The 23,685-nt window shown below is 44.5% G+C and overlaps 1 protein-coding gene across 3 annotated transcripts in view; it reads left to right on the top strand.

Annotated features, from left to right (window-relative positions):
- Window positions 1-2,191: 2,191 nt before the first annotated feature.
- glyr1 (glyoxylate reductase 1 homolog (Arabidopsis)) overlaps window positions 2,192-23,685 on the top strand; it is a 24,415-nt gene continuing 2,921 nt past the window's right edge. The window contains exons 1-14 of one of the 3 annotated variants that reach the window (XM_080510834.1): window positions 2,192-2,370; window positions 4,864-4,900; window positions 5,768-5,847; window positions 5,975-6,113; window positions 9,314-9,424; window positions 10,790-10,873; window positions 12,431-12,484; window positions 14,206-14,256; window positions 14,359-14,432; window positions 18,030-18,129; window positions 18,874-18,984; window positions 22,690-22,791; window positions 22,953-23,115; window positions 23,293-23,472. In XM_080510834.1, the coding sequence (XP_080366960.1) occupies window positions 2,333-2,370; window positions 4,864-4,900; window positions 5,768-5,847; window positions 5,975-6,113; window positions 9,314-9,424; window positions 10,790-10,873; window positions 12,431-12,484; window positions 14,206-14,256; window positions 14,359-14,432; window positions 18,030-18,129; window positions 18,874-18,984; window positions 22,690-22,791; window positions 22,953-23,115; window positions 23,293-23,472 (1,324 nt within the window). In that variant the 5' untranslated portion in view covers window positions 2,192-2,332. The remainder of the gene's footprint in view (window positions 2,371-4,863; window positions 4,901-5,767; window positions 5,848-5,974; window positions 6,114-9,313; window positions 9,425-10,789; window positions 10,874-12,430; window positions 12,485-14,205; window positions 14,257-14,358; window positions 14,433-18,029; window positions 18,130-18,873; window positions 18,985-22,689; window positions 22,792-22,952; window positions 23,116-23,292; window positions 23,473-23,685) is intronic. The other 2 variants (XM_080510835.1, XM_080510836.1) reach the window with 2 other exon arrangements.

Consider the following 23,685-nt stretch of genomic DNA (forward strand, 5'->3'; position numbering starts at 1 on the left):
CTATCAATAAGGATGTGCTGAAATCCATTTTCTTATACACTGTCTGCAACAACATCAACACGCTGGAAGGCCTTTGCCTAATAAGACCCCGTTTTGACGTTGTGTATTGGCTGAAAATTGGGGCATCCTGCAGGCTGCTGACATTTGATGTCACAAATAACATCAGCATAGTACATTTACTGCAGGAGAAAATGTCCTTGTAAAATAAAAATGAAAACCATCTCATGTCCTCTGAAAACTTTTCTGTTTTACTGTTGGTCATCACACAAATAATTCACCATTACAAAAAAACTAGATGAAGTATATCACTAAGTTGTATTAGTAATAATGTCGACTTCTGACATTATGTGATGAAAAAGAAATGATAGAGATGCTAAACTACATAAAGAATTCTATCAATATGAATCTCAAAAGGAATAGTCCAGGCATTCAAATCAATAGATGTACATTTTGTTGCAAGCCCATCCATCCATCCATCCATCCTCTGCCGCTTATCCAGGCCGGGCCGTGGAGGCAGCAGTCTCAGCAGGGGCGCCCAGACTTCCCTCACCCCAGACACTTCCTCCAGCTCTTCCCAGGCCAGCCGAGAGACATCGTCCCCCCAGCGTGTCCTGGGTCTGTCCCGAGGCCTCCTACCGGAGGGACATGCCCAGAACACCTCCCTGGGGAAGCTTTATGAGCAAAGTATTAAAGTGATAACGTTTTCAGTTGCGATAAAATATTAAAAACCAATGCAGTATACAAGTAAAGGAAAAGGATTTTCAACATGTTACTGTTTAACTGTAACTTATTAAAAAGGGCTGGAAATGGACTGATCTTTCTTTGTTTTGTTTTTATGAGGGGGTTGGTTGTAAAATAGAAATATAGAATTCAACTTATTTATTGCTCTCTCCTGCTTATCTGTACTAAAATAAAGGAAATTAAAGCTGCAAGCAGCGTTGAATGGGTCCTTGTTATGGAGCATTCCCTGTCCATCCACCAGGTGGCGCTCTTACTGTGACTATCTTGGTCTGGAAGTCAACATATTGCAGCGTGTAGAGCAGAGTTACTGTCACACCCTGTTACATAGTGAACCGTCAGTCAGACCTTTGACTGTTATGGTAGAATTTTAATACGGATTTTAATCATGAAGGCCTGTTGTATTTGCAGGCCAAACGTTCAGTCGCTTGGATTCATCATGTAGGAGGAAGATCAACACATTAATTTCACAGCTAACGCCAAATGACGGACTTCCCATTGGGCTTGGAGTCTGGGTGTTGCTGACATATTTTTTTTCTGTGTCCTGATGTGCTTCATATCTCTACCAATCACAAGGATGATATCGCAAAGTTTGGGTCCAGGGTACCTGAAATTATAATTCCTTAAACTTCATGGAAGGTGGTGCTATGTCTGTGACTGGATATTGGCATATCGACTTGCAAGAGATGATCAGGGGAAGCCAGTGACGTTTTCATGTGGCCTGACATGCTGCAAAAATCTCCAAAATTCTTGGGATGTAGGTGAAACCTGTTGGCCCAGATGTTGCACATGCGAAAACAATGTCGGGGGAGCTATGGAGCCATCTTTGCCAGACGCAGGTCTGAGGTCTGTGCCAATTTTCACAGAGGTCTGAGCATGTCAAGCATCAACGCATCAAAACGCCATTTTGTAAAAGGGTAATAAAATAATAATGCTAATTCCTTGCATTCCAATAGGGTCTTGCACTGCTTTGCTCAGGCGCTGATCTTAAAAAAAAATTGTTTTTCAAATACATGATGGGCTGTTTCACTGCACCATGATACACTGAAGGTCAAACTGGGCTGGATGTGGAAACTGGACCGAAATGATTGTTGATTAATGTGGTTTGGAAAAATTAATACTACTACTACTACTACTACTACTACTACTACTACTACTACTACTAATAATAATAATAATAATAATAATAATAATAATAATAATAATAATAATAATAATAAACAAACTCCTCACAAAAACTATTTATTTTACGATCATGTGACGTAAAATTACTGTGAACATAAACTTTTTTATAAGTATAAACGCCTTTTTTTCTGATACGTAGACTTGGCAGCGCATGAAGAATATTTTGTGATGTGGGACGTTTTTTTGTGTTCTATTTACATTTCGTGTGTGTGTGTGTATGTGTGTGTGTATGTGTGTGTGTGTGTGGGGAGGTGTTACGTACCGGAAGGGGATCGTCCTCACGTGCAATGCGCGCGCGCGCGCGTCGTGTGAGTGTGTGTGTGTGTGTGTGTGTGTGTGTGTGTGTGTGTGTGAGAGTGAGTGTCGTCTCTTCCTCTCATTCAGTGCGACGTTTTATTAAACTTGCAAGATGGCGACGGTTCATCTGCGGATCGGGGACCTGGTGTGGTGAGTGGACACTTCAACTCTCTCCGGCTGGGTGGTTCCTCCTCGGGTCCAGGGCGCGGCGGCCCGGCCCGGCCCGGCCCGGCCCGGCCCGCTGCTGTGTTGACGGTCCGGGTGTAGTCTGGCCCGGGGTTCTCTCTGCGACCCAAACACAATGCTAAGCTAGCTGCTCGCGGCTAGCAGCCGTCGTTAAAGCGTCCAAAAGCAAACGGATAAAAACCGGTTCGGAACGCACGTCTCTGCTCGTCCCGGACACGGCTGGCCGAGGAGTCGTGTCTTACTGTTCGGAAATGTTTAATGTTAAAAGTGCAAAGTTCCGTCTCAAGGTTTTAGAATGCTTTGTTGGGGTCGTGTTGTGCTCAGCTGGCGTAAGCGGATATAGAAGCTTCCGTGTGCGTAAACATGGAGCCGCTCGCCTGAACGTCTCTGCTGCTTCTCCTCAACCCACACGGTCTCCCGGTGCTCCTCCAGAGCTCTACACGGTCTCCCGGTGCTCCTCCAGAGCTCTACACGGTCTCCTGATGCCCCTCCAGATCTCCACACGGTCTCCCGGTGCTCCTCCAGATCTCCACACTGTCTCCCGGTGCTCCTCCAGATCTCCACACTGTCTCCCGGTGCTCCTCCAGAGCTCTACACGGTCTCCCGATGCTCCTCCAGATCTCCACACTGTCTCCCGATGCTCCTCCAGAGCCCCACACGGTCTCCTGATGCTCCTCCAGAGCCCCACACGGTCTCCTGATGCTCCTCCAGATCTCCACACTGTCTCCCGGTGCTCCTCCAGAGCTCTACACGGTCTCCTGGTGCTCCTCCAGATCTCCACACTGTCTCCCGATGCTCCTCCAGAGCCCCACACGGTCTCCTGATGCTCCTCCAGATCTCCACACTGTCTCCCGGTGCTCCTCCAGATCTCCACACTGTCTCCTGGTGCTCCTCCAGATCTCCACACTGTCTCCTGGTGCTCCTCCAGATCTCCACACTGTCTCCTGGTGCTCCTCCAGAGCTCTACACGGTCTCCTGGTGCTACTCCAGAGCTCTACACGGTCTCCTGGTGCTCCTCCAGATCTCCACACTGTCTCCCGATGCTCCTCCAGATCTCCACACTGTCTCCCGATGCTCCTCCAGATCTCCACACTGTCTCCCGATGCTCCTCCAGAGCCCCACACGGTCTCCCGATGCTCCTCCAGATCTCCACACTGTCTCCTGGTGCTCCTCCAGATCTCCACACTGTCTCCTGGTGCTCCTCCAGATCTCCACACGGTCTCCTGATGCCCCTCCAGATCTCCACACTGTCTCCTGGTGCTCCTCCAGATCTCCACACTGTCTCCTGGTGCTCCTCCAGATCTCCACACGGTCTCCTGGTGCTCCTCCAGATCTCCACACGGTCTCCTGATGCTTCTCCAGAGCCCCACACGGTCTCCTGGTGCTCCTCCAGAGCCCCATGAAGGAGGCTTTTTCCACCAGAAAGAACTCGGTGCAAGTTCGTTGCCAGGGTCAGATTTAGCACCAGTTCTTTGCCTTTCCGCCACCAAAGCCCCGGCCTCTCAGGGGCTCCACGGGGGCTAAGCCGGCCCAACATCTAGGGCTTTTCCACCAGAAAGAACCAGGTTGTAGTTCAGGATCAGATCTTAATGAGCGCCGCCAAAGAACCGGTTGTTTTTCCACCGTTAACAGAGCCAAGTGAGAGCCACGTCATTGAGTCACTCTAAAACGTGATACGTCACTGATCGTAGAAGAACCAGGAGACGGACTGTATTCATGGTTTGGTCCGGGTCACTCCATCTAGTCTGTCCTGAACCTCGGATCCAGACCAAAGAAACAGAAAACATTGAGTCTCTTCGTCTCTCGAAATCCGGGCGTGAGACCGATTTTAAGAGGATATTAACCGGACCAGGGGCATTTTTATCGGTAATGACTGTCTGACGTACGTCGCGATCACTGCAGTGTGGTCTGGGGTCTCATGGCCTCGGGCTTTTCTTAGATCAGCGCATGTTGCAGAAAATCTGTTGCAGATCTGAGAAACTGTCTTGTTTTTTTTATTTTTTAAATTAGGTGCGAGGGGGATTCCACTGCCTCTTCTAAGAATCTGTGAGGAATGTATGATGAATTCAGAGGTCTGATTTGGAGTTCTCTTCACGCACTGTGCTCTGTTTGATCTGCTGTGCGTTTCACATTCATGCTGCTCACTCAGTGAAAATTCTCAGTCTGTTCAAACAATTGCGGCGCTTCAGTGTTAGAATTGAACTCCAGCCACTAGATGTAAAAGCGCCATCGGACAATGAGGTGAGCTTTTGCTCTGCTCTGGTCGGTGCTTTACGCTAGCTTGACGAGAAATGGTGGACGAGGGTCACCCTAAGCATGTTTCAACCAGGTGTTGTTCCTGATCATAGTGGGAATCAGAACTTGGTCCTTTGGTGTTGATGATGTCATAATTCCAGTCCTGACAATAGTCCGACTCGTTGGCCGGTGGCTTCAACACGTCCTCGTTCTTTCTTTCAGGGGGAAGCTGGGCCGCTACCCACCATGGCCAGGAAAGGTGAGCATTGATCAGCCCAATCCACGATCGATTCCAATAATATTGCATTCTTGTGATGTGCACATGATGTCAAAGCTGCTTTACTGTAGTACAAAGGCTGAGTGTGTAAAATATATGAAAGGTGGATTTAACTGTTGACTGAGAGTCGGTCCACATGAGAACGCTGTTTCTTGTGTGTGGTTTTTTGTTTTGTTTTTTGTTAGCATGAGTCCCAGGGTGGAGAAATTCAAAATTGCCAGCTGAGCTGTGAGGTGTGGACGGGCAAGGACGCACATTGACTCCTTAACCCGAACCCCGATAGAGGAGTCATTTTATGTTGAGATCATTCTTTCAGATTCAAAGGAAAAGCATGATTATGTAACACAACTTGATGCAAATACTGTGCAACTCCACAATATCAGTGACATTGACCACACGTTATATTTGACGTGCTAAATGTAGCGTGTGTTCCTAAAGTGTGACTGTACAGTGTTACACACGTTCCTCTAAATGAGCGGGACTCCTGATGGCAGTATGTGATATTTCTGGTTCTATAAAAGCTCCTCGCATGAGCAGCTCTCCCTCGTTTCACGAACACGTCCACCAGAAGAGCTTGTGCTTCAATGTGATGAGGCGACACGAGCCCACGGTAGTTTCCAGAAGACGACTCGCTGATCTCTGCTGTTGACTGAGCTCCAGTCTGAGGGACTGGGACAGTCTAGCTTTGAAATACGATTTTATTTTTCTCTCTCTCTGCCCTTAATGTTTTGAAACATTCAGAATCATGTTCATTGAAGATGTTTGTATTCCTATTGTTCCTTTTTGAAACGGGGAACATGAGAATGATTCCCCCTCCTCCTCTTACCTGAATGTTTCTGCTCATTTCAGGTCGTCAGTCCTCCAAAAGACCTGAAGAAGCCCAGAGGCAAGAAATGTCACTTTGTCAAGTTCTTTGGAACCGAGGACCAGTGAGTTCTGTCCGTCTGTCGCTTTCTGCCACTCGCTGGAGGTGAAGAGCCGTTTTACCTGGTAATCTGCAGGAGAAGTAACCGTGTGTGTGTGTGTGTGTGTGTGTGTGTGTGTGTGTGTGTGCAGTGCCTGGATCAAAGTGGAGCAGCTGAAGCCGTACCACGCCCATAAAGAGGAAATGATCAAGATAAATAAAGGAAAGCGCTTCCAGCAGGCGGTGGATGCAGTGGAGGACTTCCTGAAGAAAGCCAAGGGGAAAGAGCAGGTGATCCCCTCCACCGATCCACAGTGCAAAACAAACATCTTCTTCAAATCTATTCTACTGAATCCAAAACTTTTTTTTTCATTATTATTATTGGCTCTATGTCCAGAGACACATAGTTCTAGTAAAGGGGAACAAATTATCTGTCGATCTCGGCTTGATTTAAACAAAAATAACTCCTCACGTTGGTTTGGAAGAGTCTTCACAGACCAACTATAAAGTCTGTATTATACGATATAATGGCATTTTGGTTTGGAGGCCAAGTCATTCAACATATCAAAACTTTGATCTACTGGAGCAACTGAGTCGAAGATTATATTTCGGTAAGATGGCAGGAGCACTTTTGTTATTTCTTTTAGGTGTGTGTGGGTTGGGTTTTTTCTTCTTTTAGTCGTGCATACGTTGTACCGTAGTTTCCTGGACTAGAAGTCACTTCTGAGTGTCGCACCAGTCAAAGAGCTGCATCACGAAGAGGGGAGAAAAAAAACCCTGTGTAAGTTCCACTGAAGTAGAAGTCGAATTTATTTGGAAATTGATTTCATTTCAGACATTTAATCTGGAAAGACAAGTTCCGGGGATGTCAGACGTGAGGTTGAGGCAGTGCGGGGAAGCTCATCTCACCGCTAGCATTGGTTGACTTAACGCTGATTGACCTCTAAGCTAACGGCTAATTTGACGCCGACGCTGGTGGCTACGGTAACGGCGGAGTGATGGCGTCTGTTTCATTCTCCGTGGTTTCGGTGGAAAAGACGGGAACAGGACAGGCGCTCGCCACACTCACTGTGTTATACCTGTTGTATATTTTGATAGACAAGCCACTCCGGACTCTTCCGTTGCAGGACCAGACAAAGTACGGGGCAAAAAGTGCAACTTATAGTCCCAGAATCACCGAGAGGTTGTACAGTTCAGGGATCTGTGTCTGTGAGGAACCTACGGTTTTGCCTGGTTTAACGATACGAGAGTTTAGTTTTTTGTTTTTTTTTGTTGGTTGGCTTTAGCCTGCTTTGCCGTCCTCCCGCACTCGTTCTCTCCCGCTCCCTCGCTCCGAGCTCGTCTCCTTGTGAAGAAGGCCTTTTTTCTTTTTGGACCAGGCAGATTCTCATCTCTTTATTATTTACACGTTGTCTTCAGAAAATACGATATAAGATGTCCGCACATCTGTTGGTCTGTTAAAATCATTAAAAAAAAAAAAAAAAAGTCCCCTGTCTGTAAGTTGAAAAAAGCCTTTCTTTTAAATTTAAGGTAGTGCAGATAAACAAAACAAAAACAGTAAACAATTCCAAAGATGTGTGAAAATGAACAATACATTCTATATACAAAAGTAATACAAACAAGCGCTACCTCAAATACTATTTACATTGTGTGTGTGTGTGTGTGTGTGTGACTTGGTTATGTTTATGGAGGAAACAGGAGAAAGGAAATAGTTTGTATAGAAACATAGAAAGGAGCAAAAGAGAAAAAAAAAAGGTGAAATGATCCACTTTGTAGAAATTGAATGAGTTTGTTTTGGAATGGAGGTTCTATTGTCATAAATCCAGGGAGCGTCGACTGAGGTTCCGTAATAATAATAATATAGTAATAATAATAATCTAGTCAGACAGCAGATTTTCCCATTGATGTCTACTGATATTCTTTTTTGATTTCCAGTTTGTGAGGATGGTTTCCTTGGCGACAGTTCGGGTACAAGCAGTAGTTTAGTACGTGGTGAGTGGAGAGTGATAGTTGAGAAATGGGAAAGGCAGTGGGTGATCAGCAGCAGGACACAGGCCAACGCCGTTTTGTTTAACTTTAGATCTAGACCAGGGGTCGGCAACCTTTAATGCTCAAAGAGCCATTTGGTCCCGTTTCCCACTGAACACAACACCCAGAGAGACACACATTTTATTTTGACAGTCCCACAGGAAGACCATGCCAGGACGACACGACACACAAAACCTTCTTCACTGCTGGTCGACAACTTACAACTAATAAACTAAACTACATGAACTAAGCAACAAAAACACAATTATTATCAACACTACAAACCTAACATAAACCCCAATTATTACATTTAAAACACCACAAACAGAAACTCCCATAATGCATTGCAGCTATCGGCTCCTTTATCGCGACACATTATTAAAATGGAAGATAAATGTGGGAGATGTGGATTGTTAGAACCATGAGTGTGAGTGGTTTGGCTTTAATGTCCTGTAGTTGTTGTGTAATTCACTAGAATGTTCCGTCACTCTCAACAAGTCTGCAATGAACCTCCTGGAACTGTCGGCGCTCCGCAGCGCTTTTACTCTGAAAGGTACAGGAAGCTCCCAGCTTCAGATACCAGTTGAGCCGCTGTCATGACCTGCAGCCGCAATTCTACCTTCTTCATGTCATTATTGTTGTAATGACGTCACATCGCTGCGTCGATCACGACCCTACATTTTACCACTCTTTGTAGAGGGACTGCGCTCTGGGTGGCCTTGCCTCCTTACGTCCCTCTCTGGGTGGCCTTGCCTCCTTACGTCCCTCTCTGGGTGGCCTTGCCTCCTTACGTCCCTCTCTGGGTGGCCTTGCCTCCTTACGTCCCTCTCTGGGTGGCCTTGCCTCCTTACGTCCCTCTCTGGGTGGCTTTGCCTCCTTACGTCCCTCCAGGATGAACTGCAGTGGGACAAAGAGCCGCGGGTTGCCGACCCCTGGTCTAAACCTTCATCAACACAACCGGACAGATAAAAGCTTTTAAACGTTTTAAACTGCATGTACATTTTTACACCAAATGAAATTGAATCTGCAGCTTCAAAACACGTCCATCATTCAAGCGGTAACTGTTGGTAGAGTTGTATGTTTGGTTTGTGGTCGTTGTCAAAGCTGCAGCTTTGTTGGATTCATGAAGTGATATGATTCAGATCGGTTGTCAGTTTTCCAGTTTGAACTGTGTCGCTGGTTTAAACTGCAATCTTTGCCTATTGGCCATTTTCATCTGTTTCGGTTTGTTTGTTCTAGAAGCTCCAGGACGTTCTTTCTGACAACTTTGGTTGTAAACTCGACATTTCTCATAGTGAAAGGCAGACCACTTCGATTTTAGATAAAAGTATAGACTTTTTGAATGTGGTTTTGTCTCAAGCAGACGTTGAGACGTTGTTTGCTGTGCTGTACGTACAATTAAACTAAAATAAGAAGGCTTGGCTTCCTGCAGCCCATAAACAAAAAGAAACTGTTTGTCGCAGAACTCCGAAGGCAAAGGAGACTGCAAAGGAAAGAAGGCGGTGCAGAAGCCCCTGAAGATCCTGGAGGAGGACGACGAGGACCTCAGTGCTCTGAAAGACCCTTCGGAGAAGGTCGGTGCCCCGGAGAACGTCACCGTCACAAACCATCACACACCATCGCTTCATTCCACTCCGTCTCTTTGTCTGCAGTCTAACTGAACCGTCCAACACAGCCTCCAACCAGGAAGTGCTCTTTTTGTTTTCCCACACTTTCTCATTTTATTCGCAAATCAACTTCTAGTTTTGGCTTCAAACATGCAGATTTCTTTACACTGGGTGTTTTTATTTTCAGCGTCTCCTGCGCCTGACTGTACATTTAGATCAGAGCATTTTGCTCCATGAAGCTCCTAAACTACATGCAATTGAACCTTTTTTTTTTTTTTTTTATTGCACACCAGACAATCTAAAATGACTTCCGACTAAAAAGTGTTCAAAACAGTTAGAAAAGAAAGGAAGGAAATTCTGTTTTACGACTAGAAGTGAAAATTAAAAAAAAACTAAACGGCCAAAATGTTCAATGGTTTCAGTGGTTAAAAATGCAACAAATGTCTTAAAACTTTATCAAAGCAACATAAGTTTCTGTGTGTATTTTTAATTTTACAAGCTGCTCTCCTCATTTTAAAAAGTGAAATGCATTTCGCAGCTTCAGGGAAATATGTTTTTTGTTTTTTTTACCAGGAAGCCACTGAAATGACTCATGAGGTCAGAGCTGAATCATGCAGAGCGAGATGGAGTTTGTATTTTCTCGTTGAACTCCTGGATCCGGCTAAATGTTGTTTTTAATAGTTGAAAAACATTTGGACAATGCGTCAAAGGAAATTGAAAAACTGAACTGTTTTCTGATAAAACGGAGAATGTCAGGCACTTGACCAGACGACAACAACAACAACAACAACAACCTAGATCGTAAAAGTTTGAACGTGTCAAACAGAGCTTCGGTAATAGAAATAGGAGAAATGCGCAGGTTGGCCAATAGGTGTCAGGGTGGTGTGCGCCCACCCCCACCCCCACATCCCCCATGAGGCTCCACTCGTCGTCGTCTTGGAACCAGAGCGCCCACCTCTGCCTCTGATTGGCTGGTCCCCCGTTGGATTGACCGATCTGATTGGTTGATGTTTGTTTACTGTGCCGCAGGAGGACGGACGGGCCAATCAGAGGCAGAGTGGGGCGGGGCGGGGCATGACGGAGCCGATGTTGCTGGCTGATAAATTCTATGTGACAAATCAGCAAATCAATACTCTGGGGGGGATTTTCACTGAAGAGTTTTTAAAAACATGGTGTTTCTGGGCTACTATGGAAAACGGTAGAAATGGAGATTAGAGCTGGTTCTCCAGGGAACTCGGCACCATCTTGTCTGCATTCGACGGAGAACCCCCCCCTTCCTCCTCCTCCTCCCCCCCCTCCATTTAAAGGTGACTGTGTCTCTCTCCTCTTAAGGACTTAACTGACTCTGACCCCGAACCGTCCACTCATGAGAGGCTGGGGGCCGGACCCGGCTCAGGATTCAAATGGGAGACCAGCGTAGGTGAACGCCACCCGCTTCCCCCGCCCCCCCCCCCACCCCCACCCTACCTCCCCCACTACTCCCACCGAGCCTGCCTCTTGCCTTGCCGTTCTTCTACCCGACCTTTAACCTTTTGGCTTGACCAAACAGCTGCTGACCTTTTTCTCCCCCCCACCCCACCCCCCACCCCCCTCTCTTGACCCTGTGTGGTGCTCAGTCCCGACTGCTCGCCGTGTGCTCTTCACACTGAGCCCGGCTCGACCCACACATCCAGCTCGCCGCTCGCTGTCGGGGACGCGTGGAGGCCGAGGATGTGGCGCTTTAAAAAAACAATCACACGACTCTTATTGTTCCCGATTATCAGTTTATACACGTTTTATTGACGAAGGATGAAGGATCCGTCAAAATATCTTGAGTTTTACCACAGAGAGGTTACGCGTAACATTACATCACATGGTGGCTTTGATCTGAACTCAGTGATTCTGTAACGACCGTTTCACATGAAAATAATGTTGCGTTCAATGTCCAAACGTACATTTCAGCATATCTAAAACACTAAGACTGAATCTGTTGTGATCATTTGTTTTTGCTGTTGGATTTAATGTCCGCCACAGCTGATGTGAACAGTTTTTAGAATGAGACAATGGAGGCAAAACTGAAACGGGCTGGATTTTTGAGTCTCGCGGCCCCGACGTTCCTCGTACCTTCAGCCGACACATCCTCCCTCCCTCCCTCCCTCCCTCCCTCAGCGACGCGCTGACTGGCTCTGTGGGTCGACCGGCTGCTTCCAGCAGCACTGCATGAACCTTGAATCCTCCTGGAGGACCTGAACCAGGACCCAGGTCTCTCTGACCTCGTCGGCCAGAATGATTCGTGCAGCCGCTCCACACACTCCCAGGTTCTGTCTTTTGCTTGCGGACTTTGAGCTCCAGGTTCCAGTAGGACTGTGAGGGGAAGGTAGATTCTGGACTCGCCCGTCCACCGTCATGCTAAAACCACGAGCCCCCCCCCCCCCCGAGATCGCTTCACGTTACAGGGGGGTCTAACAAGCAGAGGGTCACACACTTCAACAGGATCACATCTGGAAGCTTTTCTTCAAAGAACAAACTAAATAATTTGCCGTTCTCCAGTTGTGCACTAAGGGCTGCTTGTTTTTGGCTAAATTAGCAACACTGATCATTTTCATGTCTTTATTCATTCCACGGTATTGTTCTTCTTTTAGTTTCATATCATTTCACTTCATACTTTGGTACTCTGATTTATATGAGCGTTGCTATGGCCATTCTTTAATTCTTTCAAGGTAGAAACTACATTAATTGTGAACGTGTTCATGATGTGTGTATTTAATTAATTAATTAAAAACCTTTAAAGGGTTGAAATGTTTTGAGTTTCCAGTTTGACGCCCCTGGTCCACGGGACTCTGTAAAACACCTCAGCAGCCTCTCAGAGACTTGATGTGTCAGCATTTCTCCACATATACTTAGTGTTCTTGTCTGGTCTCCTCACACACACACACACACACACACACACACACACACACACACACACACCGATGACCTGCTCTTGTGTTGCAGCCGGTGAAGGACGACCCACATTTCCATCACTTCCTACTCAGCCAGTCTGAGAAGGTAAGACGATGATCTCAGCTCTACATGATCACACACTTCAGTCACAAACAACCAGAATGAGGAAGTGGAAGGTGTCGAGTTCCACTTACCAGCAGTCGCCCCTCTTGCCCCTCTGGAAATGCCCCTGATCAACACCTCTGAGTGTTCAGTTGTGGATTTTCTACACCAGTGTTTTTCAACCTTTTTTTGAGCCGAGGCACACTTTTTTGTTTGGAAAAATCTGGAGGCACACCACTACCACCTAAAAATGTGAAACTCTGTAGCCTCTATTAACAATATAAAGTCGTTCTCATCAACGTTTTATCAACAGGAATCAAATAAATACAGAAAAAAAGTATTTCCCAATTATCATTTTTTAAATTGTGACTCCCTCAGTGTGAAACCTGGACCTGATGGATGAAGAGCTGAGATCCTGGTTCACATTCTTCCTTTTCAAAAACTTCTCCATCACTGTCACTGACACAGTACTTTGATACAAGATGGTAGCAGGAGGTGGAGATTAACCACACTGACGTCTGTCACTTTATATTTCACCAGCAAAGTTCTGTGCTGCCCTCTAGTGGTGAAGAGTATTTATACATGATTACTCTGCAACACACTGCTCTCACTGCTGACAGCGCCTGTGAGAGCAAATGATTTTTAGAAAGAAATGTGAAATTGGATCATTTCCCACGGCTCACCTGACTAGATCTGGAGGAAACACCAGTGTGCCGCGGCACAGTGGTTGAAAAACACTGGTCGACACCATCAAGTGTCCCACTAGCCTCTAACACTGTCACACTGTGACTGACACCGTTCGCCAAGCAGCTCCTGGACCTGGTTTTCAGTTCCACACGTTTAACCAGGGATTCCCACCATGCTGACCGTGCAGACAGATCCAGCTGACCGTCTGAAAGCTCTGCCTTAAAACAAGAGTCTCAACACAAAGTGCATAGAAACCCGTTTGTTCACGTTTGTGTTGTTAAAATGACCCAAACTGTTCAGTCATGAGAAAGTACAACGTGTGGTTCACTGACCTACAGGTCCGTCGTTCTGATCTGTCCAGTTAAAAAGCACCTTTTCACGAACCGTCTGCAGCGTCCATCCACTGACCGACCGAGGTCCGTCTGATAAACGGGGTGGACGACGTCCTACGTCTTGTCCCACGTCCTCCCACTGTTCTTCATGGAGCTCCAGCCTGCCACCACAACTCACGTCCCCATTTGATCCTGGAAAACTCAGACTAAATCCACCACTGGGGTCGACTACGTCGGCCCAATCGCCGTGGCAACGTTCTGCTGGATTAGCTCGCCTCCACCTCCTAGCTTTTAATCATGTCAAATACCACAGGATGCATTGTGTGATCTCACGTTTATATCAGTTTGAAAAGTACCTTTCACCTCCGCATGGGTTCGTCTGCTTCCTTGTTCTCGCTCTCATTTTAATTCTCAATAATCCTGCGTGTTGTAGCTTCCAGCCAGAGCATGCCAGATTAGCCAGCGGACAAAGAAACCGTCGACAACTAACCACGTGGTATCGACTGTTTAATCACCACACGATCAGTCAAAGCTGCTTGTCTTTCCAACTGTTATTAATGACGCCAACATGTGAAATGAAAACCAGCTAAAGTTGAAACCGGGACCCGAGAGTCACTGAAAGTCGTTTCTGCTTCCCGTTTAGCGTTGGCACACCGGAGCCGCGAGTGTTTGACGTTGACGTGGCGTCTCGTTCTGTCTCCACAGCCGGCCTCGTCGATGGAGCCCATCAGCAAGCGCCTGAAGATCCTGGAAGACGTCAGTGAACCTGTTGCGTGGCCGATGAGGAACGTCGAAGTCGCTTAAAGTCGTTTAAACACTTAGTTGTTTGTTGTTTTTTTCTCCAATGTGCTCGTGCAGGACTCGGGCTCAACGTCCATCCAAGCGGCCGACAGCACAGCCATCAACGGCAGCATCACGCCCACAGACAAAAGGTACCGACGCTCCAATCGCATCTCGCCATGACGACTCTTCGTCCCTGTTGTCTTCGTCCAAATGTCCCAGCTGGAGTCATTTGTGTGTCGAAACCCAAGAAATACTGTAAAGCAGGGGTGCCCACACTTTTTCAGCCTGCGAGCTATTTATGAAACGACCAAGTCAAAGTGATCTACCCTCTACAAAAATGCAAAACGTATATTTATTTTCAAATATATTGAGGATTCTTTACATGTACAAGGTATAATGATGTACCTTGCAAAACCGTATGAGCCAATATTGTGCAACACGACATAATTAACTATGAACATTCTTTGTAATTACCTGAGTTTACTTTGATTCTTTGGTATTGCGACGGTCGACTGGCAGACGAGACAAACGCACTTCGAAAATGACTTTGTGAAAAAAAAGTCCACCTCCCATTTCCTCATGAAAGTGACACGTCTTCGTCTTCTCACTTGGTCCAGCTCCCCCACTCATTTTTGGGGGGGCTTCGAATTTGCGCTAACTCGCTGACTAGCTTGTTAGCTTTGCCACACTTAGCATCGTCGTTTGCGCGTGTGCAGTGACCTGAAGGTCAGAAAAATTCAGCCGTCATCTGACGCTGCGTTCGATTGTACTTGGATTCGGAAAGGTAAATTAGTTTCATTACACCAGCGTCTATTTTATTTCTAATGTCATGCCATCTACTATTACTACCTTTGCGATCGACCGGTAGATCGCCATCGACGTATTGAGCAGCCCTGCTGTAAAACATCTCAACCAATATAACATTTTCTACTAATCTACCACGTCGGTTACAACACTGGCTGGTTGTTTGATTTTTGAAGTCGTGATTTAAGTAAATCCTTCAGAAATGTAGCGGCGGCTGCATATTGTCATGGATGCATAACGGGGACTGTTCCTTGTGCTGCCTGATCACAAATAAGCGTACTGGAAGGATTTTATTAGACTTTTGGTTTCGAGACTAAATAAATGTAAATAAATGAGGGGAATTAAAACTATGCCTGAGTGATTCCCAACCTTTTTTCTTGAGGGACCCTCATGTTTTAACATGCTGTTTGGTTTCTCCTGGTTACAATAATAAACCATTGGCAGCATCGGTGACGCCCTCCCGTCAACAGGTTCCGTTGTGTTCCGGTGGACTTGGAAGTGTTTTTTTTTTTTTACATTCGGAGGTGTTTTCTCAAGTTTGTAGAGTTTTGCACTTCCAGGCCATAATTCTCCCCCGTGGTCACGTTTCTCACAACTTCCTGCTTAAAACCCCCAAAACGTCACAAGGACTTTTTTTCCATTCGTGTGTTTGATTTCCTAAAAGGATTCAACATTAGATTATAGGGACGGTATCAATCAATATCACTTCATAACGACACAGACGCAGGTATATTTAAGATAAGATAAGATAAGCCTGTGTTGATCTCACAAAGGAGAAATGTACTTGTTCCCTTCTGCTCTTCAGGACTCATGAGTAGGAAAGACAAGAAATGTGCAACAGTTAGATAAGAATAGAGGTATCTTATATACAATGACTATCAAGAACTCTAAGGGCCAAAAGTATTTACAGTAAGAGTAATAATAAGTAGATTAAAAAAAATAGGACTAAAATTAAAATAAGATAAAAATCACAAACTATAATAAAGTATAATAGGTTCTAAGGGGAGCAAAATATACAGTAAGATGAAATACAAGGAAATTAAACTATGATGGGGGGGGGGGCAAAGTGTAGAATAAAAGTACAATGAACGTACTATCGTAAAAAAAAATTAAAAATTTTTTTTCAATAATGTCATAGTTAGATTTGATGTTAGAGCGTTTTGTGTTGGAATATTGACGCGTCATGTGTGATCATGACCGTTTTTATCCCCCGCCGTGGCTGATAGGCCCCGAAGGGGGATCTTGAAACAGTCTCCGTACGTCCGTCCGTTCGAACGAACGTTTCTACCTATATCTCGGCAACCCCTGGGCCCACAGTGACCAAACTTCACATGTGGATACATCTCAGAGGGGGAAGGGATACTATGGTGACCTTTACCTAATTTGCATATTAAGAAGGTCACAGGGTCACGAAGTGCTTAAAAACCCTTTTGGGCTCTGGAGACGTATTTTGACATAGCTTATGAAGAAGACCTTTCAGATTCTACATAATTATCTACTAGGACCCATGGAACACCCTCTAGCGTACCAAGTGTGCTGCCTTAGAACTGGCTTTGTGAGAAAATATAAAGCCCTCCGGCGGGGGATTAGCCGAGCAACGGCCTTCTTGTTATTAACTGTCGTGGAGATGATGTATCCTTCAGAGTAAGTTACCGGGGGGATTCATCGTGAGAAGTGAAGCAGCGCTGCAGCGTGAAAAATCTGGAATAAACCTTCATTGTGCATCGGTGCAGTTTCCAGGAGAATCGGAGCTCCATCGGTCACCGCCTGTCTGCGTCGGTAAAATCCACGGCTGCATCCACTTTTTCACCATGTGGTTTTTAAAAAAGCATACAACGTGAATATTTGTTTTGCACGTGGTATTTTTTCTATTTGATTGTGGCCTGTGTTTCCGAGGCACATTGAACGCACCATCAAATCAGGCGTTGAGAAGAACTTTGGTTTGGTAAAGTTGACAAGCTTTGTGAGGAATGTCATGCTGCTGAACCTGGAGGAGTGTTCAGCACATATATCACTATATTATTGTGAACTAATCTAAACTAGTCAACTAGTCTTCCTGAAATAAAAACCCCACATGAAATAAACCCCCAAGGAAGGTTTTAACAGTGAGATCATTTACAGTCAGATCTGTTTATTTGTATGTGTTTGTTGTTATTTACATTGAGTACGAGTCAGTGAGAGTCGGTCTGTTTACAGCAGCTGCTTCTGACAAATAACAGTAAAATAACAGTTGTGAAAGAGCGACCATCATTGTTATTCTTATTATTATTTACATTAGAGGTCTTAGTGTAGAGTCAGTCTGGCAGAAGGAATGTGGACGTTGCTTTATTGAAAGTCACGTTAAGTTCCTCCTTCATAGTGATTGTTGTTGTTGTTGTTGTTGTCTGACTGTTTACGCTGTGACAGTGTGATAAAACTATTTCCACATGTTGAATCTGGTTCCAAATCCTGCTGCTGTGAAAAGAACAGCTTTTTTTTTGTCTTGTGCTTTTTAAGAGGAACCAAAAGAAGAAGCAGAAAGTGAAGCACAGTTCTGCTGGACTAGAAGCAAAATGGGACCTTTTTGTTCAACGTGCTGCTCATGAAGGTTGAATAAAGAATCAATCCTCCTCCTCCAGTACCACACGGACCTGCAGCTTCTTGTTTTCCGTTTACCTTGTTGGTATCGGTTCTTTACGTCATGTTGAATTGAATCGCCATGTAATCAAACTCAAATAGGGAACAAGACTATCGTGTCACCAGGGGATTCAATGAATCGCTAATGTTTCGTATCGCTGGTAGAGAAGCGAGATTCACATGTCTGGTGTGGACAAGTGAGCAGGACAGACAGTCACACAGTGTCGTAGGCTGTGGAAGCAAGTGATAAAAAAAAAAACCCACAGGGAGAACAATGCAAACTGCAGCTTGTGTTTAAAGTTTGACCCCTGATGTTGCTCCTGCAGGATAGGCTTCCTGGGTCTGGGCCTGATGGGCAGCGGCATCGTGTCCAACCTGCTGAAGATGGGTCACGTGGTCACGGTGTGGAACCGTACGGCGGAGAAGGTGAGAGTCACATGACCGCTCAACGTTTTAGTGCAAAGAAGGTCGATTACAATATCAAAAGTCGACATTTTGTTCAATATTGTTATGTAAAGCTTGGAATATAAATAATGTGAACTTGAACTAGACTCTAAAATAAACATGGACCCCCCCCCCCTCGGGTCAAAACTGTCCCACCAGAAGCTTCCATTCCCTGGACCAGCGGGAAAAGTCCAAATTATAAAGAAAAGCTGAGAAGTCACTGCTGTTTGTACTTTGTTTACTCTGGGTAGTCATGAAGAGCCAATGTGGCTCTTTTCTTGCTATTGAAGTGCTTTTGTTGATTTTGTTGATTTGTCAGCTTTATCGTCAAGTGTGCCAATATGCATGACGTACAGCACAGATGAAATGTCAGTCCTCTCGGACCCACAGTGCAAAAAGGCATGTAACAATAATATTAAAAATATACACACCATATAATCATATAAACAGTAAAGTGTGGTATAAAATGGAATAAATAGACAGTAACAGTGAAGGGTTGAATTGTAATAAGCTCTTTCCTCCACTGAGGCGAGAGAGGCTGTTCCAGAGGAGGGCTCATGTCTGCAGGTTTAAAGAAGTAATTCAAGACATTGGTTGATGTGTTTTTAGTCTCAACAAAACATGAAGAGAAAATGGCTGTTTAAATATAAGAAAATAAATAAATAAATTGACACAATGTTCATATTATGTACATTTTGAAGTAAAGTGTGTACGTGTGTGTGTCAGTGTGACCTGTTCATCCAGGAGGGGGCTCGGCTCGGCCGGACCCCTGCAGAGGTGGCCTCCATGTGTGACATCACCTTCTCCTGCGTCTCAGACCCCAAGGCCGCTCGAGATGTGAGTCCACACACACACACACACACACACACACACACACACACACACACACACACACACACACACACACACACACACACACACACACACACACACACACACACACACACACACACACACACACACACACACACACACACACACACACACACACACACACACTCCACCTCCACGTCGGACCAGATGAACTCCAACACCCTGTGCTGCTGCTCTTATTTTGCTTCATGACATCATCTACTGCATATTTTGTGGTGGTCTTCAGTTTTGGTGTGATGCTTCCAGTTAGGCCCAATCCCAATTCCATGTTTACCCCTTAGTCCTCCGCCTCCACCTTAACCTCCAAAACGAGGGCAAAGGGATACAAGTTGCAGCCCTTAGATTTGGGGACCCCCCCCTCACAGTTGTGACGTTATAACACGGCGCCGTTACATAAGCAGAGCTGAGCCACGGATGTTTGTTGATTTTCCAGCAGGAGCGTCGTCCTGCCGTCCCAAATTCAACGTGTTGCAGCAGCTTGGCTGCTCTGTTTCCTCATCAAGGTGAAGAAATAGACGGAGACGTGGATTACTTCAGTTTTTGTATTTGGACTTCAGAAGTATTTCCTCGTTCACCATGTGAAAGCGGAGGAGCTTCCTTGTTTGTCCCTGTTTTCAAAACACCCATATTAGAAGACTTTGGAACTCTACAGTGTAATAATAAAATGTTATAAACACCGTCTCTACCAAACAAATACACAGGAAGCTACATACGGCAGCGCTACTGCTGTTCTCACTAGCATAAAACACAACAGGTTTATATAACTTTAGAAGCGTATATATGTGAATCTTACTAGTATAAAACACAACAGGTTTATATAACTTTAGAAGTGTATATATGTGAATCTTACTAGTATAAAACACAACAGGTTTATATAACTTTAGAAGTGTATATATGTGAATCTTACTAGTATAAAACACAACAGGTTTATATAACTTTAGAAGTGTATATATGTGAATCTTACTAGTATAAAACACAACAGGTTTATATAACTTTAGAAGTGTATATATGTGAATCTTACTAGTATAAAACACAACAGGTTTATATAACTTTAGAAGTGTATATATGTGAATCTTACTAGTATAAAACACAACAGGTTTATATAACTTTAGAAGTGTATATATGTGAATCTTACTAGTATAAAACACAACAGGTTTATATAACTTTAGAAGCGTATATATGTGAATCTTACTAGTATAAAACACAACAGGTTTATATAACTTTAGAAGCGTATATATGTGAATCTTCCTAGTATAAAACACAACAGGTTTATATAACTTTAGAAGCGTATATATGTGAATCTTACTAGTATAAAACACAAGTTTATATAACTGTAGAAGCGTATATATGTGAATCTTACTAGTATAAAACACAACAGGTTTATATAACTTTAGAAGCGTATATATGTGAATCTTACTAGTATAAAACACAACAGGTTTATATAACTTTAGAAGCGTATATATGTGAATCTTCCTAGTATAAAACACAACAGGTTTATATAACTTTAGAAGCGTATATATGTGAATCTTACTAGTATAAAACACAACAGGTTTATATAACTTTAGACGTGTATATATGTGAATCTTACTAGTATAAAACACAACAGGTTTATAGAACTTTAGACGTGTATATATGTGAATCTTACTAGTATAAAACACAAGTTTATATAACTGTAGAAGCGTATATATGTGAATCTTACTAGTATAAAACACAACAGGTTTATAGAACTTTAGAAGTGTATATATGTGAATCTTACTAGTATAAAACACAACAGGTTTATATAACTTTAGAAGCGTATATATGTGAATCTTACTAGTATAAAACACAACAGGTTTATATAACTTTAGAAGCGTATATATGTGAATCTTACTAGTATAAAACACAACAGGTTTATATAACTTTAGAAGCGTATATATGTGAATCTTCCTAGTATAAAACACAACAGGTTTATAGAACTTTAGAAGCGTATATATGTGAATCTTCCTAGTATAAAACACAACAGGTTTATGTAACTTTAGAAGCGTATATATGTGAATCTTCCTAGTATAAAACACAACAGGTTTATAGAACTTTAGAAGCGTATATATGTGAATCTTACTAGTATAAAACACAACAGGTTTATAGAACTTTAGAAGCGTATATATGTGAATCTTCCTAGTATAAAACACAACAGGTTTATAGAACTTTAGAAGCGTATATATGTGAATCTTCCTAGTATAAAACACAACAGGTTTATATAACTTTAGAAGCGTATATATGTGAATCTTACTAGTATAAAACACAACAGGTTTATATAACTTTAGAAGCGTATATATGTGAATCTTACTAGTATAAAACACAACAGGTTTATAGAACTTTAGAAGCGTATATATGTGAATCTTCCTAGTATAAAACACAACAGGTTTATAGAACTTTAGAAGCGTATATATGTGAATCTTCCTAGTATAAAACACAACAGGTTTATAGAACTTTAGAAGCGTATATATGTGAAATGCGAGTCCTTCAGCGCCATGTCCTCCTACCCTCTGTTTATAGTGTGCATCTGTAAATGCTCCGTTTAGAGGGGTGAATAGCCCTTCCCCTCACCCCTCAGACTCTCGTGAACGTGCCTTTCAGAGGGGGAGGGGTAAGATGAAGGGCCGAGGGGGAGAATTGGGACGCAGCCTTAATGTAGACAATCGTCAATGGCTGTTGCAGTTCCATGAAGCCAGCAGATATCCTATCAAGAGAAACCAGTCTGGGTGCACACTAGAAATTCTGACATTCTGCGGCAGGTTTGAAATATGATGTAATATCATGTGACACGGGGTAGATTTTTCAGAACGCTGCTCCCACACAGGACGTGATTGCGTCAAGACATTTGTACATGTTTCCTCTGAGCAAGATTGCATCAATACTACTGCACCACGGATACATATTAGGCCCTGGAAGATCCCATCACATTTCAGGAGGTGATCCGGAAAACGTTTATTTTTCTCCTTCTGAGCCCAGGTCAACTTTGGGCAGACGTCAGAAATCTCGGATTGCTCTTGTTTAAACACCAACAGCTAAACGTGTCAACACTGATGTGTAAAGATGTAAAGATTCATGTGAGTGATGAGCTGGTGCTGAAACTTCACTTAAAAAGATGGACTCTTCTGGCTCTGTTCTTAATTAACTGGTGTTTTATTTATGCCGTTCGCGGGTTTTTATCACCAAAACGGTGTGATTTTGGTCTTTTCTTTGTTTTTGGCCTCTTGTTGAAAATGATGGCCTCTCCAGTCTTGGTGGTTGTTAGGTTAAAAAAAAAAAAAAAGCAGATCACAGGCTTGCCGTGAACCTCAAGTCATTTAAAATGGCAACTTCCTGCCTTTAAGAGACACGGAAAGCAAAATCAAGGGAAAAAATTGTGGCCGCCAATAACTATTGTTTGTTTTTAATCAAGCAGAGGTTAAATCTGATGAAATCACTGTAAAATTCCACTGTATCAGATGAAATGTGCTCATTAGTGCTCAAGCCAGGGAGTCGCCATTTTTACATGACTTGAGTTGCGCGGCATGTATGTGATCTGCCTTGTTTTTTTGTTTTGTTTGTTTGTTTGTTATAACAAAATTGAAGAACCTCCCAGACCGGTGGTTCTCCCCGGGGTTGTACTCCCAGTGAGTTTAAAGTGTTTGTGTTGTGGTGCAGCTGGTGTTGGGGCCCAGCGGAGTCCTGCAGGGCATCCGGCCGGGGAAGTGCTACGTGGAGATGTCCACCGTGGACCCAGAGACCATCACAGAACTGTCACAGGTAAACACACACACACACACACACACACACACACACACACACACACACACACACACACACACACACACACACACACACACACACACACACACACACACAGGTACGTACGTGGCGACTCGAGGCGGTGGAGTGTGACCGGCTCCTCCTCGTGCCGCCACCAGGTGATCACGTCGCGGGGCGGCCGCTTCCTGGAGGCTCCGGTCGCGGGAAGCCAGCAGCTCTCCAACGACGGGATGCTGGTCATCCTGGCGGCGGGGGACCGGACGGTGTACGAGGACTGCAGCAGCTGCTTCCAGGCCATGGGGAAGACGTCCTTCTTCCTCGGTACGCAGACCCGGCACTGTTGGGGAAACTTTGTAGTAGACGAGCTTCCACGCGCCTGTACAAGTAAAAAAATCAGGCTTTTAATCCGTGCAGCCCTTCAGTCGATCAGGACTGAGATTTTGAAGAAGAACCTTTGTTCTTAGGAGGATATATTCGTGTGTGTGTGTGTGTGTGCAGGAGAAGCAGGAAACGCGGCGAGGATGATGCTGATCCTCAACATGGTTCAGGGCAGCTTCATGGCCACCATCGCAGAGGGGCTCACACTGGCACAGGCCACCGGCCAATCGCAGCAGACCTTCCTGGACATCCTGTGCCAGGGCCAGATGGCCAGCACCTTCGTGGACCAGAAATGCCAAAGTAAGGCGACCACACACACACACACACACACGCACACGTCGGTGTCCCGTCACATGACATGGTGGAGGCATCCTCATGCTCTGGGGCTGCAAAACAATGACGAAATCTGAGAATTGACACAGTTTTATAAAAGACAGTCCTCCTGGTCCGAGTTACATTTGACTCCCATTTCTAGGTGAAACTTAAACCGAGTCTGAAAACATAAATAATGAA

This window comes from Blennius ocellaris (genome assembly GCF_963422515.1).
Source record: "Blennius ocellaris genome assembly, chromosome: 16".
NCBI classification, from domain to species: Eukaryota; Metazoa; Chordata; class Actinopteri; order Blenniiformes; family Blenniidae; genus Blennius; species Blennius ocellaris.